The 20,811-nt window shown below is 40.7% G+C and overlaps 1 protein-coding gene across 1 annotated transcript in view; it reads right to left on the reverse strand.

Annotated features, from left to right (window-relative positions):
- Positions 1–20,002, reverse strand: part of MMP2 (matrix metallopeptidase 2) — a 35,835-nt gene extending 15,833 nt beyond the window's left edge. Inside the window, exons 1-7 of the mRNA XM_062586387.1 lie at positions 19,688–20,002; positions 15,031–15,257; positions 12,823–12,971; positions 10,573–10,701; positions 8,811–8,984; positions 2,480–2,653; positions 377–550 (exon numbers count right to left, since the gene is read on the reverse strand). Of these exons, the coding sequence (XP_062442371.1) occupies positions 377–550; positions 2,480–2,653; positions 8,811–8,984; positions 10,573–10,701; positions 12,823–12,971; positions 15,031–15,257; positions 19,688–19,831 (1,171 nt within the window). The 5' untranslated portion in view covers positions 19,832–20,002. The remainder of the gene's footprint in view (positions 1–376; positions 551–2,479; positions 2,654–8,810; positions 8,985–10,572; positions 10,702–12,822; positions 12,972–15,030; positions 15,258–19,687) is intronic.
- Positions 20,003–20,811: the final 809 nt, after the last annotated feature.

The following is a 20,811-nucleotide window of genomic DNA, read 5'->3' on the forward strand; positions in this document are numbered from 1 at the left end:
AATATCACAGTCTAATTCTTATGAACTGTTGAAATACTGCATTACTTGTGGGTTTTAGCCCAATAGGGGAAAAAATGGTGATGAGAGAAATACTTTTCTTTGATTTTTTTAAAGTGTTTTTTATATTTTGGAAAGATAGTTCATTATGAATTTTGAAAATTTAAATGTGTCAGGTAGAGGAGCTCTGGGACTGGCTGCTTAGCTAATACCTCTTTCATGTTTACATCTAGGCTCTTTGCTCAGATAATTTGGGCAAGGGGAAAGTAATATTACCAGCGAGGTTAGATAAGTAAGGCAATAAAATCATACTGAGTGTGGTGTCATCGATATGGTCAATATACTGTCACCAGTGTATTGCTGTGGCAAATGGTTTTACCTTGATCGGGACAGAAGCCCCACTTGCGGTCGTCGTCATAGCTGCTGGTGCAGGCACACCACAGCTTGCCGTCGTTGCGACCTGCGCTTGTGCAGGACTCGTATTTATTGCCAAGGAAAATGAAAGGGAATACACAAGGTGCTCCCTCAGAGTTCCCACCGACTGTCGACATTGCTGTGGAAAACAGCAGGAAAATACAGTGAGAAGGGAATCCCGTTTGATGGATCTTCTCCTAAACAGAACGTAAGGCAAGCAGAACATGAAGAGTAAGAGTCAAAGTAATTGAAACAACGTTGTCTGACGCAGAAGATTGGGATAATCTGGCCGGTGCCATTGAAATGACCTGGTTGCCATTAGCTTTGGTGGGAGCAAGGACAAGCCCCAGACACGCTCTCAGCTCTGAGAAAGCGGTGGTTACCTCGGGGTTTTGGGGAAGAGGACTGCATGGAAAATATCTTTGTATTGCCATATTGGTGAAGGCTTCCCTGGGGCTATTTTAAAGTGGGTCTCAAAGGGTACAGGTATGTTTATTATCAGCAAGATTAAAAGGCTATTGATTGACTGGTTGGTAGGAGTCCTGCTGAAGTATAATGAGCTTTCAAGGGAAAAAAAATCCTGAAGAGGAGTCAATAGGTTGCACCTTACAAATTGAGGAATTGCTTTATGTTGACAGCAGGAGGCAGTTTAAAAGTTTATGGTTTTAAACATTCTCTAATGAAAAGGATATAAAATGTGGATGATGCTTTCTTTCAGAATACTTTTGCAAACCTAGCAAACTTTTCCCCTAAAGTCTTTCTCCTGTATTTAGCGTGTCAGAAATAATACTCGTATAGGCAAGTACAAGTATTTGGTAGAGGGAAGCACATAAAAATGAATTGAAAGTTGCACTCTGAAGTAGGTGTCACAAACAGAGTATGGAAAGAATATAAAACTCATTTTAATTCAAATCTATTGCTACTAAATAATTACAATATTCAAATTACATTGTGTCTTCTTGGAGCATAAAGGAGAGCAGCAGAGAGAAAAAGCTGGTTATCTCCCTCACATATAATTATTTATTTCTCATTCATTATTGTTAATAAGGCAGAAATAAAAGAACAGATGAACACAGCTACCTGAGGTAAGAGCTGAAAACTTAAGCTGAACGTATTTCTTGATTCTGGTGAGTTTTAATATACCAATTTTAAATATAAAGGTTCTTTTGCGTGTTGAACCATCAGTTAGATTTTTCTCTTTCTGACTCTGAGCTTGACCCTTTCTGCCTTTCTCTTGTGCTCGCTCTCTTAAAAAAAATTTTTTTTATTACTATTATTAGCTGTAAGGTAAAATTGAAGGGTTACAACTGAACATCAGGGGCAGCAGGAAGGAGGCTAAAAAAAATACATTATGTCCCTGTTTGAAATGGTTACGGCACTTTCAGAAGGCTCCTGAAAGGGCGTGCAGGTGTTTGCTGCTCAGCTGGCCCTCGTTGCGGAGCTGGGCCGCTGGGTTAAGAGGCCGATGTCGCAGAGCTGCAAAGGGCAATTTATTGACTCTAAGTCCACATCTTAAAATGTGGCACCTGCCAAGCTATACACATCTATAAGTTATTTTTTTTCCTTTATGTATTAAAAATCAGGTTAAAAAGTATTAAAAATTGGAAGCAGAAATTTTATTCTCCTGGAGAAGCTACTTCAGTTGGCTGTCTCGAACAGCTCGACAGATTTACTAACTCAACCTTATCATACTAAACAGGATTTTTATTCAAGTGTAAATGTTAAGTATTACTCATTGACAGTTATAAGCTAAAATGGCCCTTAACACTTTCTTTGCTCACATGAGGCTTCTTTCCAGGGCCCTTAGAAAGCTGTAGCTTGCTCACCAATATCCTGCAGGGGCAGACGCTTCGCCCTGTGGTTCAAGGCCGTTTGGGCATCCCTGATGGATCTGGTGCACCTTGGCACAGGCCTGCTCAGCACAGCCACTGCCCTCTGGCTGCTTCCTGGGCCCCTGCGCTGAGCCTCTGCCTAACCCGTCCGCTCTGGGTGTTTTGGGGAAGGTGCAAGAAGGCAGCTCTGGGTGGCTTAGAACAAGGCTGCCTTGCGGAAGCAAAACTCCTCCTACCAGTCTCTGGGCAGAACCCGTATTTCTTATCTCTGTCGTAGTCTTCGGTTGTGCCGCACCATCGGTACCCGTCTGTCCGGCCTTCAGTCGTACACTGCTCGTAGGACTTGCCTTGGAATTTAAAGGGGAATTTGCACGGCTGCCCGTCGCCGTTGCCGCCCATTGTGAAAAGGGCTGGAGGGGAGAGGAGAGAGAAAACTGTCAGTACGGAGGCGCCGTGTCGCTGCGCGCGGTGCTCTTCTCACGTGTTTCACGGCAAAACCAAAACAGTTTGGCAAGATAGACAAGGGATGTTACAATCCCTCTTAGAAGCAGGGAAAGAAAGGAAAGACTGATTCATCTTTATAAATGAGCTGGGAACAAAGAAAATGCTTCCAAGTTGTGCAGACGTGGTTTGAATTGTGCGAATCCTTTATAGCCTGCCTCATAACATAAAATTAATATCCCGCCTTGAAACGACGTTTAGAAAGAGTACACTGAGGAAGCTGCTCCCCTTCATTAGTGTTATGCTGATGAGTTTACCTTGCAGCAAAAATACTATTAAATAGGATCGTAAGCTTTTGTACAGAGCCAGGGACAACCTAGATCAGTTTTTCTAAAAGCTGTCTTATGTGGATTTTTCTCTGTTTCTGTAAGATGTTGACATACACAAAAGCTAAAGTAAGGTAACACAGTCTGTAGGCTTTTTCCCTGGGCTTTGCTTTGCATTTTTGAGTGCCCTTGCAACTGGGCTTGGCACTGGCTAGACAGGCCAGGTAGCAGGACTGCCGCCCGTCTGGGAGAGCTGGGCAGGGACAGCTCCTCCTGCCTTTTGCCTGGGGAGGGAGCTTGGACGTGGGGTATTGCTCTCTTGGAGGCCCCTGCACAAACAAGGCTGCTGGTTCATCCCCAAGGACCACGAGCCTCTCATGGAAGAAGGAGCATAGCACAACCTGAGCTCAGAGTTCTGCACTCTACCTGAGGATTTCAGTAAACTTTCTGGAGTAAAATCAGTCAGGCCAATTTTTCAAAAAAAAAAAAAAAAAAAAAAAAATGTCCAGATTGAAAGATTGAATTACTTGAGGATACAGACGGCTCAGAGTGTCTAACAGTAACTCACTCGAATCTCCTGGCTGCTGGATCTGCTGGTACTCACAATGGCAGGACTGCTCCTGAGTGCCATGTGCTGATGAGAGCAAACAACCAGGAGAACGTAATGTGCTGGGCCTCTCGCTGAACCAAGAGCAAAACTCCACCACGCAGGCCGAACACTAGTTCTACTTGAGAACAGCATCTTGGAATGAAATGCATCTGTTTGACTGCAAGTGTAAAGAACGCGTGATTTGCCCATATTTTCTTGCGTCCCAAGGACGCACCTTCTTCCTTTCCTTTCCCCAGTCTAAATCTAAAGCTAAACCCCAAATATTTGCATGAAAGGCTTGGCAGGTTATTTAGAACTTCACTTTAGTCATTTGGACTGAAAGTCATTGGAGCCCCAGTGTCTTTGTAGGATTTCAGGGTTCTTCTGTTTTCTTTTGTTTTTGTTTTCTCCTTTGCTTAGTCTAATACGCTGCTGGGAGGGGACGCTGCTGGGAGCCTGCTCCACTTGTTAAATTAGCAATAAATAAGGGCCTTTTCTGGCTGTAGGGTGACAGAGAGGGCTCTGATGATGGGTGAACTGTGACACATGATTCATTTTGCCTTTCTTTTCCAATTAAATCAGTAATTGGCTACGGCCACAGCATTAAGGGCACGAACTTGCAAGTTACTCAAGTAAGTTCCAGTTGCACGGAGGAGAGGACTGGAGCTTGCAGGCCTGGCTCACGCGCACGACGTTGCTGAACCTCAGATTTGGCTGAGCTCTCCTCTGAATCCTTATGTGTCCTGGATGTGGAAGCAGCCACACAGAGTTCCTAGCACCAGGCAAAACTGCGCTTCTCAAGATGACTGAAACGCAGCTGGCAATGTCTCACTATGCATCCCCAAAAGGGGCAAGGTACAAATTTTTGTGCTTACATCCCTCATTCTGTAAGGAGTTAGGAAACCTGCATTAACTAGGGCTGTGTTTATGTGGATTGATGGAAAGATCAGGGAAATTTTTAAAGGATAGAATTGGAAAGCAAAATGCAGCTGGGTTGTTTATATGACTCACTTGCCACATGAGCTGCTTCCAGCTCTAGATCTGGCAAACTCTGCATTTTAATGCCTTTTTTTTATTGGTTTAAACATGGCTAAGTTGCAAAAACCATATGGAAAGTCAATCTCTTATTGCTTTGCGTGGAATCCTTCTGAGTCAGAGTCAAGATGCAGTTTTTCATTTTGCCTGAGGTAACATCATGTGATGCTCAATCCTGTATTTCAGTAATGGTCTTTAAAGTTTTCAGAGATTCCTCCTACCCCACCCCACTAGTTGAAAACTCTGCCTTATTGCAAATTAAAATTTAAGAAGGATACTAGATCCTAGTTTCCTAGTTTCTCTCAAAACTAAACTAAAGTTTTAGGAGCTTGTAAGGAAGTCTTAAAGTGTTGTAACTTTTATTCTGCACCCTGGCAAGCTGGACGTCTTAAAAGTTAGGGAAGCTAGGTGTGGGAGCAGATTCAGATTGGACATTATTAAACCGTAAGTTTGGGCATTATTAAACCGTAAGCTGGATGACACTGTTAGCACTCCCAGAAAAATCAGCCAGTCATGGTGTAAGGAAACCTCAGGGCTGAAAGGTAGCTAAAATCTATCTCGTCCAGGCCCGAGACGGAGGTAGCTGCACCTGCAGGAGGCATTTGCCTGCGAGAGTCAGTTGAGCAGCTGCAGCAGCTTACAGGAACTGCAACTCTTGCCAGGGAGGTATTTGGGCTGTGTGCCTTGCAGAGGAAATGTCTTGTCCTTTTTGCTCCTATTCTGGATGTTGTCTGGATTTCTGAGCTGGTCCCCACAGCCTGCTGACTTGATTCAAGATCTTGGTATCAAAGATGCCATAACTGGGAAAACCAGCCTGAGTTAACCCCCAACCACCATCCTGTGGTTAGCTGGTTAGCATGGGGCTTTCTCTGTCGGGGAAGTTGTGCGAGTAAGGCAGAGAACCGGTATCAGTAATGTTAGAAAGCAGAGGACCACGGTTAGGAGCCCAGTGCTGTCAGCAGAGTTCGGTAAAGACTTCTCTGGTTCCCAAATGGCAAAGGAGAGGCTCAGCCCACCTCCATACAGGTAGAGTAGCAGCAGGTAGATTACTTTCTGCTTTCTCTTCTTCTGCTTTGCCAAGTGATAGTTGAGTAAGTCTACAAAATTGGGGTACAGCTCTGTGATCAATTTTAGAAAACCTTTGTGCAGTACTGTACCTTTAAAAATACTGCCAAATATGCAATGTGACTATGTAACAAGAGAAGAAAGGAAGCCAACTTAAGTGAGTTAAAGAGGAGAGAAAAAAACACTGGCAATTAGGAATCTTGCTTCCAACACACAGCCTGTGTGATGTGAATCCTACCCAAGGTGTATTTAAGAGCAGGATTTAGCAAATGGTGTCTTAGAATAATGAGTGAACAATACCCCTCTGAATTTAATCAGAAACAGCTGTGCATAACTGTTCAAGGATCTTGCAAAACAATTACGTCACGAGCAAAAGGCTGAAATGCAGCCACTGGGTTTCAGAAACCTTGACATGAGCATTTCCAAGATTCATAGCTCTCCCCGACAGAGGGAAGCTTCCCTGTTTCCCTTTCCTCCTTCTGTGATCTTAGCGTTCTAGAATGGCATTAGCCAGGATATTGCAATGTCTGCTTGTCCATCTACCTATAATCTGTGTTTCATTCCTACAATATCTGAGCATTTGAGGTATTTTAAAGAAATAAATCTATTTTTTCTCTTTTTTCCACCTGGGAGTTTTATCCTGTAGGAGAAGAGATTTGGGGAAAGTGGGGAGTGGAAGAGATGACAAAGGGTGGGTGTGCGGGTGTGCATGCATGTAATTCACTGAAGTGAATGTTAGGCTAAGCGACCTAGTGTTTGGTAAATTCTTGTCTGTTAAAAGTTCATACTCCTGCTTGTGCATCTCCTGTAGCTGTCACCAGGATAGTTCCCAGCTGCAGATGGGATATAGAAATATTTTTAGAATTCAAAGATCTTTTTTTATCATGTTAAGACTAGAAGACTGATGTTTTACAACAGATTTTCTTCGAAAGCCATTAGCATCCTGATGTAGAGAAACTGAAAACTCCTATTGGAAACCATACGGTTTTGCAAATGAACTTGAGAAATCCCCAAAACTTGTCAGGCAGGAATCTATTTGTTGCTTGGCTCCAATAGGCTAGCAGGAGAGTTCTGAAGACAGGGTAGTTGAACTCTTTCGGCACACATGCCTGTGATATTTCAGAAGATTGTGGGTACTTAATTGACATGGACATTAGCACACATACATGTGTGATACTGTATGACGCAGTGAATGTTGGGGCTTGCTTGGGATGTATTGGACTGTTTTTTACACATTCTGGGTTTGGCAAAGCCCTAAGCCTATCTTGTTTTGTTAGCTTTGTATTTGAAGCATCAAGAATTTTCTTTCAGCAATCTGCATTCACTTTCCTTATGCAGACTGCATGTAGCCATAATATTATAAATAAGTTTAATGCTATTGTTCCAAGTTGAGTTAGCAGGATTTCAACAAAAGCTCCCTTGTTTGCTGTTCCGTTCTCTTTCTTAACTCTGTTATTATTCATTAGGACATAGCGGTAGCATGTAGCAGTTTCAGATGACACTGTAAGCCCGTTGCTCAAGACATCGGGTAACGTGTGATGAAGCAGCCCCTGCTGCCAAGAGCTTAAAGCAGTTATGTTCAGTGGAAAAAAATGGATGCTTGAAACTGCAGTATTGGGAATGTAAGTGAATATAGGTGCCAGCACTGGAGTTGGCAAACGCGAGATGGAATAAGTGGCTAAAAGCCCCTTACCTTCTCTTCTCATCTTCCGTCTGCTAAATTAGCCCTGTAGGCTACTGCCTATTGTACTTACTTGTACTAAAGGTAAACTAAAGGTTTCTTGCTGTGTGATATACAGGCGATCAAATTAACACTCATATAGCAACTAATTGTCTGAAATTCTGTATCCCGTACACTCATCATCAAGGTTTTCAAGCATGTATTTGTATGTTCCCAGTGTTTAAAGGAAAACACATTGCCCTATCATTACAGTATAATCACATTATGTATATTTTTAAAAAATTATGGCTACATGAAAGCATTATACAAATTGTCTTATCTGTAAATGAGTGCTTTCTAAGTCAGTCCAAATACGAAATAAATTACTTATGGAACATAGAATTCTGTTCGCATGTCAAAAAGCTGGAGACTAATTATGATCTCAGCTTTCTAAACCCTCTAACATTTTTCCACTGATACAAAGCTGTGACTTTTGAAACACAGTGTCATTCCTGTATCTAAAGTGAACAACTGGGACTGCTTCATGAGTAAAAGAATCCTAAGGCATGTGTTTAAAATAAAACCTGAACTCTTGCTTTCCTCACTAGCAATTTGCAACATACCAGTATACAAAATAACTTTGTTCTGAAATTGATTTTCAGTTGAAATCCAATCATTTTTATTTTGAAAAACAGTAAGAGGACAGTTCAAGAATGGTAAGTGACAATAATAGTATCACCTTGTAATGAAAGGGTTCCTGGGCTCGAACAGAGGACTTAGGCTGCCAGTTAATAAAATCTATTGTACTGATATATGGTACATGAATTTTCAGAGATTCTGACTTAGTAGTTTCTTCCTTAACTACTAGTTTTTCTCACTCGCTGCTCTTGAAGGAACGGTTGTTAGTGGAATGGCCTACAATCCTGGGAGAGATTTCCACGACTTAGTGTGCTCTATCTCCATGTTTGGCCCTGTCCTTGCTTTAAAAGGTGGCTGTAGTTCCTAAATCATAAAACTGAACCCATAGTGTCTTAGTTGTATATATGAAACCTGCATTGCTTCAGACCTATCTTCAACATGTCCTTGACTTCAGAGAAAGGATTTGGCACAGGTCATCCTCTGTTACACACTCTTCTACATGAAGAGAGTCTTTAGAGAGTTAAGTCTGTTTAGATACTGTGGAGATACTGAAGAGTATCGTAGAGTGGTAAGGTTGGAAGGGACCTCTGGAGATCATCTAGTCCAACCCTCAGCATAGCCTTGTATGGGGATTGAACCCATGACCTTGGCATTAGCAGCACCACGCTGTAACCAACTGAGCTAAACCTAAGAGTAAATATGTCTAAATATACCATCAAGGAAGTGGAAAAAGTACAGAGAGAAGTGGATAGGCAAAAATAAGTAGGGAACAGTCTTTCAGAAGAAAACATTAGAAATAGTGTTCCACTTACACTCGTGGGGACAAAAGCCGTATTTGCCATCTGCATCGAAGTCTTTGGTTGTTGAACACCAGAGGAACCCATCATTGCGGCCTGCATCTGTGCAGCTGTTGTATTCCTTACCATTGAACCAGAAGGGGAATTTACAGTATTCACCATCCGCATTTCCATACTTCACCCTAACCACTGTAAAGAGAACAGATACCATGGTGAGACTAGTCAGCCAGTAGTCACCACCTCCAGTTCCTGGAGGACACTGGTACAGAAATGTAGTCTGAGTTTCCACTTTGAAATTCTATACTCTGCTGGTCTCTCTGCTGGCAAGGTGATCATAGCTGAAATAATAACTGGTAATTTTAAAAGGATTATGTGGATATTAGTCCTTGTGAACTGTTAGAATGAGCAGTCCTTAAAATCAGCCCAGAAAAATACATATTTTTCGTTACTATGACAATGCAAACTTGTTAATATATTTAGTAATTTAGCTTCTTGGGTAATATGGTTTGAGATGTTCAGTATAATTTGAAAGATTCCAAGCAGTACTTTGAGCATGAGCTGAATATGCCTTGTGCCTCATAAACCACTTTGATATTTCCAATTTGAGTTGAATGAGATCTTCTGCTGTACTGGGGGATACGGTGGTAATGCAGACACACATGGATGCTGGCATTTAGTTCAGTTTGTCACATATAAACACTTTTCTTAAGCCTGTAGTACTGGTGCTGTAATGTTTGTGAGTGTGCAGACAATCTACTTATCTGTAGCGTATTTTTATTGGCAGTAACTATTTGAACATTTGTGCAATACATCTGCTAATACAGAGAACAGTTTCTTCCTGCTCATTGTGATCCAGCCCAAATACTGCAGCTATCAGTCAGTGCTTCTGCTGAAGTTAAAGCCAGAGACAGAATATGACTATTTTGGTGTTAAAGTTCAATTATTTTTTCAATTTGCAGGAGAGTTGAGAAAATGAAATTTGACATGAGAGACAAGCATGAATTTGCATTCTTAGTCTAAGTTTTGCAAATTATTTTACAGTATAAAGAATTATAATTAGTGAGAAATTATTGTGGTGAAGCTTAAGCAGAAAAAGCAGATCCCAAACAACTAATAGGTGGTCTGTTTTGTATAACTTAGGTGATATGCTCTGGATTTCGGTTGTTTCCTTAAAAAGGATATGGCAAGCTGCCTGTTAAAGATTCTTGGAGAAGTCCTTAATCCATTATTCAACGTAGACTTTGTTTCAATCCTCAACATGACAAATTTGTAATTCAGTATTTTTTAACAGATATAATCAGTGTATAAATCCTTATTCAGGTAGTTAGTTCTATTTTTAAAAATTGGAGTCACAGCTTAAGTCATTGTAAAAGGGTACATCTACTGAAAAACACTGGACAGTCTGCCTTTTACGAATGAATTTAAAGATGATGTAGCTTGGGTACTCAAAAACTGACACACTCAGAGTCATAGCTGTGGCTTTGTTCTTTTCTCACACTTTGTTAAGGTTGTGCAGCATCAGGCTTATTATTAATCCAGTTTTTCAAGGGTAACGGGAGAGGAACAGAAAGGGAAATCCTATGGAACACTTGTTTAAGAATTATATAAACATTTTATAGAGATTTAAATTGCAAGAATTAATTTTCATCTGCAGTAATATTTTCTGTTTATTGATAACTTAAACCATGTCAATGAAAACATTTAGTGTAGTGCCTGAAATGGCATTAAAACACAGCAGTCAGCAGGCCATATGCTCTGAAACACTTAAGTTTGGTACCTTGCCCCTCTCCAAGAGTCCACAGTTCATCATCATCAAAATGGGAGTCTCCTCCAATTCCTGGACCCGGTGCAAAAGCGTGAGCCAGGAGACCGTCTTTGCCATCAAAAGGATAGCCATCACCATGTTCTGCAGGAGAAAGCATACAAAAAAAGAGCAATTTCTAATGACTTCAGCTCTGACAGCATGTAATTGTGACTGATGATTATCATGTGCACCCTTGTTCCCATCCAAGAGAGCAGCAGCATATGCTGGTGAGTGAGTTTATTGGTATGGACTGAGCTGGCAAGCCTTAACCTGAAGAGAAGCAGCCAATTCATACAAAGAAAGAACATAAAGTGACTGTACTGCAGTTGTCGCAGCATGTTACTTTATATATCCTAAGTATAGTGAGAGGGACTCAAAGGCCACCAAGACCAGTAAATTATTGTACACTGGAAGTCTGAATGCATACACAATGTTAAACATTGTAGATGAGAGGTATTTTCAGACGACCAACAACACGGAGATGGGAAAGCAAAGACAGGTTTCTTTTTGCAGCTACTCTTCCGTTACACCTCAGCCTGCTCTGCTCTTTTTTCTTTGCACAGGGCACCAACTTCTTTATGCAGGAAAGCAAATTGGCTGAGTGTTTTGCACTCCTGTGAGAAATCTGTGGAAAGATGACTCTTATTCAGTCCCGTGAATGAGCCTGTCCTTCCTTCTCACTGACCACTCCGAGGCTCAGCCTGCCTGCAGGGCAGCAGCGTTTTAAGTAGCTCTCCTGTTATTACACTGTAGGCTTTTCTTGGAAGTACACCACATGTGGCTAGAGCAGGCTGGCAAGGGCATAGCCCTGGTATTCATAGCTTTCCCACCACACTGACCTGTGCATCAAAGCTGGCTGCCAGCACCTCCTGTTGCATCATTTCAACCCTTTTGGTCTGATGTTTTACCATTTGACAGAAGCCCTAAATACACAGGCCTGATTCTGTGCTCTGCTACGCTGATTTCGTGCTGGGGTTGGTCTCTTGATACTAGTTTAGTTTATTCATTTCAGTGGACTAGTGTCGGTTGTCAACGGCCAGTTTTCAACATACATTTAAGTGCTTAATTCTCATTTATTTCAAAGCAGATTCTTTGCTTAAAAGAAAGCTTAGCAATGAATAAGCTTGAGGAAGTCACAACTCCTATGAATCTGACATGCAATAAAGTGATAAGAATGAATGTGGAAGAAGCTTTTTTCCTCCACTATTTCTGAGCTGACTATAATCAACAAATACTGAAACCAATGGGAACACTTCTGCTTTTGTAAGAGTTCACTTCTGAGACCCAAGCCAGTCTGGATGAGGATCTGAAGTTCTGGGTACTGTACAGAATCTCTGAAGCTTTTGAGGTCAACTCATCGGTAGCTAAAGCAAAGCAAACTAACTTGAAAGGGAGACTTCTACACAGAGCTCAGTTATTCTTCAAGCTATTCACTTCAATTCCAAGGTCTACCTCCCAAGTCACTGGCTGCACAAGTGTCTTGATTGGTATTAAAAATTCTATGGCTGTCCATAGTAAGTTAAAATGCTCCAGGCATACACTAAAAAGCTACATACGTTGTTTTAGGAGAAACCAAAATTATTTCAGAAGACATGTAGAACTAACATGAATCATGTCACTTATCATGAGCTGGACCCAAACCTGAATTCACATCAGAATTTCACAGTCTGCACTGTGAAATTCCTCAAGACTAAACAGTACATTGCAAGCCACCTTCTACTATGCTAAAGAGCAGAGACAAGCCATGGAGTTAAAACTGGAAGTCATAAATCCATTTTTAAGGTCCAGCATGTTAGAATCTCTTCCACTAACTCTGGAAGGCTGAACAGAGTGTTATAAATGAAGAACCTGATGACATTCCTCTCTCCTCAATGGAGGAAAGCCAATACACATCATCTGAAGATCTGTACCAATATTTCCCAGTTCTATTTCTGATTGGTAAATTTAAAAATAAAATGTTGCCCCTAGCAATTTTCTTTTGGAAAGATAAATATAGCATAAGGATATTGTATAAATATTTCCCTCTCTCTGTCTCTTTCTCAATTATAAGAAAGAAAAAAAACTTAGTGAAATTAGATCTTAGCCTGTATAAGCCAACTGCAAACTAGGACAAGGTTTGCCAGAAAGGCTCATGGGTAGTGCTTATTGAGAGTAGATCATTCCAATACTGAGGTTAATGAAAGGAACAAAACCAAAAACATATGTAAAAGTAGAAAAATATACCCCATCTGCCAAAATTAATCATAATGTCTGCTTCTCCATCATTTATTCGGTTAAATCTCAGTGGTGTGACATCACTCCAGACTTGGAAGGCTCGAGCAAAGGCATCATCTACTGTCTCAGGATCCAAATCCGGTGTATAACCTATAATCCTTAGAGATAAAAGGAAGAGTCAAACAGCACATAAACCTTCTGCCAGTGTTTCTGGCTTACAGACCACAATGCAGAGAGCACTGTGAAACAAATTGAGAGGTGAAACCACTGCATGTAAGATATAGATTTCCCCTAGTCCAGAAGGGTGTTTAGATGTGGCACTTAATGCTTGTTTTCCTTCAAAATTGATGCAATAGCATGAAGAAAAATGATTATGTAGCCAGAGGCTGTGAAACTTGCATGCAATGGGCAGTGTAGAAAATATGCAGGGTCTTATCTTAATGCTGAGGTGCTGGAAAGACAACACCTGATGGTTGTTTGCTCCTCTGAGATTTACATTTTTGTAAGCTACTAAAAAACTTTTCAAGTTACAGTCAAATTTTAGACTTGAACATACAAGCACATTGCTGATTTGTCCGAGCACTTGAGTCTCCTGTTTGCCAGGAAAGGGCTCAGTATAGTTTTGAAGGTTTCTGGAGTGGATTATTTTGCTCTTTTATAGGACAACAGCCCTTTTCCTTCACCTTTGTAGCTAGCTATATATTGTTTCTTGGCAAATGAATGTTAATCCTTCACCAGTGCCAGTTACATTGCTGGTAGAAGATACAGGGAAGTAGCTAAAAAAATGCAAAAGCATGTAAGAGAAAGTCGTGGACCTGACATAAAAGAGGAGCAAACTCTTAAGTGCATTGCTTTCTCTTTTGATATATTCTAAATGGATTTAGTAGCGCCTTGTATTGCAGCCAACTAACCTCCATCTAAGGAGAAGCTTCCATCCAGCTCTTTGCCACTGCTGTGCACAGTGAATGAAGCTACTTTGTGCCCAAGGAAATTGTTATCAGAGGAGGCCCGTCAGAGTGAGGAGGCTGAGAGAGCCACTGCAGTCTTAGAGTCAGAGTCTGTTAGACTAGTTGGAGAATGGAGGATGCTTTGAGTCATCACTAGCAAGAAAGCAGCAGACCAAGCAACGCAGCTAAGACAAATCTGCTCTTGCTTTCTCTCGTTGATGCTAAAGATCTGTTCCTGGGCACCTAAGCCAAAGGGATTTTTTCTTGTTGACTTCAGTAAGAGTAATATGGGTCCCTAATTCCTAAGGGTAATAGTAAGAAATGAAAATATGCCAAACTTATTGCAATAGGTTTGCTTTTAGGCATGGCGGTTGACCCATAGCTAGTAGTCACATATATGTGCTCGGTCTGTAACAAATGTGAGGCAATGTGGGGCCATTTCAATCCCTGAATGATTGTACGTTAGTCCAGCCTTCTTTCATAGGGGGCTAAAATACTTTGCATTTGCGACAGTCAGGAGTATGGAAACAGAAGAGTAAGTACAGTTGCTTACTGAATTTATCTTTTTTTTTTTTTTTACTTCTTTAAAAATTTTCAAGTTTTTCATGTAGTTAGACCATTAGATCTTTAGATTAGATTAGATGTTAGATTTTAACATAAATTGTCGACCCTGCGGTTTATTTTAGCAGTGTTTACTCCCAGTGTTGCTGACTGATCATTCCTCATTTAAGGCCAGCTACTTAAGTAGGATTTTATTTCATCTGGTTCCTGACTGTTGAGAAGTGTAACATAAGAGACCAATCAACAGCAACTGGTAAATGAGCAACAATGTTATTTGCTTTATTTTGAAAAGTCTTTGATGATCTCCATTTTCATGCCTGCTGAATACAGAGGAGTTTGTCCTCCTACATGTGCTCTGCAGTCGCAGAGTACTCTTATCCCTGCTGAACGGATGGGCAGGTGAGCTACTCCTGCTCCAGGTCCACAGGAGGCTTGCAGCAGAGCACAGAACAAAACAAATATCTTGTTAGTCTCAACCAGAACCATGAGGTTGAGCTTTACATAATTATTCCTCAAATTTTACAATTTGAAATTTCGGAGATGTTTGTTTGAGCTTCCAGTAGTTATCCAAACACAAAGACGTAATAATTCAATAAATTCTACCTATCCCACCAAGCACTACCCCACATCTTACTGCCTCAGTTAATTGGTTCTTAAAAGCAGTCCATGGTTATACATATGAGTAAAAACCGACATTGCTAGCCAGTACCTGTACGTTATATGATTTTTTTCCCATTTTGGCTTTCTTGGAAAGAAGTTGTAATTGGCCACATCTGGATTACCACAGCGCGGTTTCTTCATCGTCTCAATAGTATTTTGATCCAAGTCTCCTGTTTCAGGCAGCCCAAAAAATTTCTGCATTTTCTTCAAAGTATCTTTCAGTACAAATAAATTGCAATTGTCTTTTGGGCACCCATAGTATTTGTTCAGGTATTGCTTGAAAAAAAAGGCACAGAACAAAGACTTTACAATTCATAAAGGACAGACTAATCACTACAAATAAATACTGCAATTCTGTGTTAACTTTCACCTCTGCAATTTGCAAGTTTTCTTTTCAAAATTACTATTATTAGTAACTGAGAAAGCAGCAGAATCGCCTTAATTGACATAAACCATCCTTGATCACATAACATTGCTAATTAAGCAATCATTCCCTCTATTAGCTATCACCTTTACTTAATGAATTGCTTTATTAATAAGTAGAGCATAGAGCTTTAATGTAGAACTACAAAGTAAAAATTAGTTTATCTCTTTTGGCTTCTTTATGATGTATAAATTTGCTTACAGTTTTAGATTTTGTATGTTTTTTTTTCCTGGACGACTCTATGGATTATTGAGGAACTTGTCAAGTTAAGGTATCAAGGAAACTTCACAAATGAGACCACGTTAATTGAGAAGAAAAAAGCGTTGTTTATTCAAACTGCATAGAGCTATTTGAATGTGGTGTGTGTTTGCTTTTGAGTCAACCATTCAAAGACTGAGGAAGAAAGTCTTTGATAGCATTTAAATTGCCTGGATGCCTTATCCCATCAATATCTGCTTTATTGAGTCCTGCAGCAGATTATAGCTAGACAAGTCTTTCTCATGCATCTGAGGTGACAGACCACAAAATTCTCTCTTCTTCAAAAACAGTAGTCAGAGAGGATCAAAAAGGCAGCACAAACCCATTATTTTCTAGTCTTTTCTAAAATAATATTAAAAACCCAACTCTACTCCATGTTCTATTTCATTCAGTATGACCTAATCAGCAGGTGCAGTTCAATTTAAAAAAGAAAAAGTGAGCCAAAAAGCATCAGTTCATCCCTTCTAACCACCGGGGGTGATTTGCAGACACCACCAGGTGTGCCGTTTAAGCACAGTAAGTTTGCCTCTGACCGCGAAGGAGCAATGGGTTAATCCATTCCCTGGCAATTACTCCAGGTAAGCAGTCCTGCCTGTCTTTCAAGTGCTCACTGCTATGTCACATACTTTTGTTAAACTAAGCTGTAGGTACACAGCTGTGGTCTCAAATATCCATGCATGGTCCCCACCTTCTGTGCAATAGCCAAGTGACCTCACACAAACAGTCTAGTATGTTTTCCCCTTAATGTCAAATGTTGACAGACTGACAGCTTCGTGGGGGAGGCAGCAGCCCTGAGACCATTTCTGGCTGTCTCTAGCACATGGTGACAGTTGCCATAGAAGCACTCATTCGAATTAAAAAGAATGACCGCCAATAAAAAGCAACTGAGAAAACATCCAGGTGTATCTTTGCACCTGCACGGATAAATCATTTATCAACTCTATTCTTAACAGGGAAGTAACGAAATGTGGCTACACAGTAGGCTGCCTGCTAGATAAAAGTCTTGGGTTCAACTTTTGGACCCAGATTGAATTTGGGAAAAATTGTAGTTAAAACTGTTGCCTTGTCTTGGCCCATTACACAGATAATCACACTGTTTAGATTAAATACAGGTTTCAACTGTTGAATTTGCATCCTTACTGAAGAGAAGATAAATGGACTAGGATGAAGATGTTAGATTGGACACGTCCTGAATGATAATAACCAATAACTAAGTTTAATTCACAATTTCCAGACTGCTTGACCAACTCTCTGGAGACTAAGACTTTATCCATTAGAGGGAACCTTATGATTCCCTTATACTCAGACAAAGATTTCGGAAAGTTTGAGTTTACAACATTATCTACCTCCCTCTAAAAGAAAAAACATAGCCATGTAAAACAGCAGGTGTTCCCAGACTGCTGTGTAGATCCCCCACACTGGTACATAGCATGGCACAGAGCAGAGAAATGCTGTTGCCAATGATGCTGCTAAAGAGGAAAGGTTGCAAGCTGCTGGTCTTTTAGGTACAGTTGTCTGTAGAATAAGAAAAAACACCCTTCAAGGATTGTATCCAAAATACTAGCTACAAACTCCAAGGAAGGAAAAAAATGTAAACAAGCTAAAGATGTATTTCCCTGAAACGTATAAGAAATGTCCAAAGCAATTGTTTTTAACTTAATGATTCTAAGAAACTTGAGAGACCGACTGCACACTCAAGTCCATGAGCCACGTGCTATTCCTGAGGGTACTTTTGTTTTATGTGTCTAATTAATTGACTGAAGTTCACCCAGGAGGCCAGAGATAAGATCTCTACATCAGCGAAATATAGTAAAAGATATTCTATGACTGCAACAGTCAAGGTCTGGATTTCACCTACCTTCTCATCAAGTCTTACTATAGTCTGCATAGGAAATGGTTCAGAGATATCTTGGGAAAAAGAGATTCACTCAAGTTGTTGCCCTTTTTCCTTTGGAAGGTCCTCCATCCATCTACTGCCTAAGCACAGACTGTGCTTACTTTGTATGATTTTTATAACACCTTCTTCTGAGGTGGTATTTCTCCAGTGGAGATGGCTGCACTGGCAAGTAACGGGCACACAAATCCTCTACTGGCTTCATCTTTGCTACAACTGAGTTTCTTCTGGCTTCTCGTACTTAGTAGGGCCTAGTGGCTTGATGTGAAGGGCATTAAGAGCATAAACAGGCCAGTTTGCAGGATCTGTTATCATGGTTTTAATCTTGATGTACTTTTGGCATATTTTATTATGATTCTGTCTGTATCTCCCAATGAGATACCACAACACAGTATAGACCACATATCAGAACTGACGTTTACTGAAGCAGCAGGATGCTGCTCTTGCCATTTTTGGTCTGGGAGCATGATAAATATAGAAGAATATAAAATGAGGCATGATAAAGAATTTTATTTGCTAGGATTATAAATATAAACCTAAGCCCTCTCAGTTTTTCCTAAAATGGTGATTTTACTGAAGATGAGAAATGAACATAACCAGCTGTTTTATGAGAAGAGAACCCTGAAGAAAATTTAGTGTCTCTGTAAACCGCATCTTGGCCTACACTGCAAACTGCCGTTTCCCCAGAGTCAGCAGGGAGCTGTGGTGATCTGGAATTTAGATCCAGCCCGTTAATGAAACAGGGTCCAGCTGCAACACAGCAATTTGTGTCCTGCTGCCGAGTGCTGGGGCTGCTCACGTGGAGGGGGTGAGGGAACGCCAGCCAGTTAGCGAGCGTCACCCAGGAATACTGCACCCAAGACAAAGAAGAGCTGCAGTGTTAAAACAGCTTGTAATTTTCCTTGGAGTACCCATAATAAATAGGTTGTTTGAGAGAAATAAAGACGAGAGGAGATGTGGATTGCTGTTATTGAATAAAAGCCTGAGTGTGCCTAAGAAAAGAGATTATTTAAGAGTGGTTAAATTACTGTTAGGCATGTATGACCCTACTCTCCTCCCACACACACTGCCCCCGTCCTCTGGCTGCCGTGCTGCCAAGGCAAAACCTTGGATGATTTTAAGTGCTGAGGAGAGCCCTTTTGGGGTCAATTTGTCTGCTTTTCCTAAACTTTCCACTGCCCCCCCCACTGTCTGCAGATTCTCAGTCTATCCTCCCCTTCCCTCCTTTAACCTGGCAAGGTTTCCCAAGACATGCAACAACTCCTAAAGCAAAATGACCAACTTTCAATCCTTTATATGCTAAAATAAGAATAATTTATCTCAATCTTCCTTAAAATGGAGTTACTGCTGAAGAAAAGAAATGTCTATAATTTACATGCTAAAATAAGGATAATCCATCTCAATCTCCCCTTAAATGGACTTCCCTGTAATGTCATTTTTATGGAGGTCCACAGGGCTAAAATAAGGTTGAATAAAATGCTGTAGAGCTATAGCTATAATTTCCTAATGTCACATTCAGAAATCCAAGCTCTTTTTTGTTCCAGATCAAATTTAGAGAAGAATGTATCTTCACAGCTGTGATAAGATTTTTTTTTCAAAGTTAGAACTAGTCATTATGGCTTCTGAAACATGAGCCAGCTTTTAGCTGTAAATGCTCCTTAAAGCTGTCCTTATGCAATGCATGGTAAACAACCTGGAAAACAAAATTCTGCAAAGCTATGCACTGCATGCGTTAAGTCCAGGTTTATTTAAATGTGCCTCTGCAGCCTTCAGTTCTGTTTGGTTTAAGTCAAATATTAGATGTACATTTTTGCCTTTCTCCCCTCTTAACATTGGAATCTTTTGACTACAGTCACAGTGATTTAGTGGAATTATTTTGTATGTTCAGACTTAAGACAAAAAAAAAAAAAGACTCTCTTTGCTGGCTTTAAAAATTTTAAGAGAGGGAACATTACTTGGCTATAGTTTTTACTTCTGAAAGATGATACTTCGCTAGCTAGCTTGCTCTTCCAGAGACTCCAGTGAGAGAATGCTACAGTCATTTCCTAGCTTCAGCTCAAACAAGAAAGAAACATCTGCTTACGAAGAACAACAATATAAATCTGAAGCAAAGATGAAACCAAGACTTACCACTGCTAGTTCTTTGTCTGTTTTTGGAGTGCTGTCTCCAGGAAACTTAATGATTGGTGACGGTGCAGCTAAAGTTTTGTTAAAAAGATAGACGTGGATTAATACTACTTTAAAAATGAAGCCAAAGACAATGTGAGTCTTCATCCTGCCTAAACTTGCGCTATACTCCTTGGAGAGCGGTTTTCCCAACCGGCTGTCAGTTACTTTAGCTGCACAGTGCACCAGTTGCTTATCTGCACATCTTAACTCTCTGCACCGTTTTTCTCTTTTGCTTGCTCTAGCAATTCCTTTGTATGTTTAAAACATCCAGATGCGCAGCCTCAAGCTACCACAAGAGGAAGTCTGAAAACTAGTGGAAACATGAGAAAAGGGCAGTTACAATTTGAGATTGCTGTGATTTTAAGGTAGCAACAGGCAGATACTTATTACTGCTGAAAGAGTCCACATTTTTGTCCTCATATGTATATGTGAATGCATTTAGTTATGCCAGAAAACAGTGAAGAGCAAAATTTGACCTTATATTCAAGGGTCCTGGGTGTGTTTTACATTACAAAAATTTCCTAAACACTGTTTTCTGGACTAGGCATTTGTATTATTTTTTAGCCCCTTTTCTTGCCACAGACATAAGAATCTGCTTTAGTCCCATGTGTTTTTGCTCCTACCCAGTGCCTTTCAGTAAACATTTTGATTACAGATGTTGAGGCAGAGCACATATGGAACGGTGCAGCCGAGCAAGGCTTCCCGCCCTGCTGCCGCCCAGGCTGCACAGACTGCAGGGCTGAGCGCAGAGGGCTCGCTGGCACGTGGCATTCGCTGGGCAAGCGTGGTATATCGCCTTTCACTGTTTATCTGTGGAGTAAGAGAGAATGGGGCAGATTCAGCAAATGCAAATGATCCCCAGCAGCTGATGTCAGGAGAATTGTACCAAATTCTCGATTCGCTTATGCAGGGGGGTTGGTCCGCTGGTGTAGCTGCCTTAGTCTGAAATACTGGTGTGAATATGTCTGCCGTCAGGGACAGTTTTGTTATTGTTTTATTCATAATATTGTCAGCTTTGAGATGTTATTACAAGCTGAATGTTTTTTTAGCTGAATGTCCTCAATCTGTGGACTTGGCTCATGACT

This window comes from Rhea pennata, chromosome 13 (assembly GCF_028389875.1).
Source record: "Rhea pennata isolate bPtePen1 chromosome 13, bPtePen1.pri, whole genome shotgun sequence".
Classification (NCBI taxonomy): Eukaryota; Metazoa; Chordata; class Aves; order Rheiformes; family Rheidae; genus Rhea; species Rhea pennata.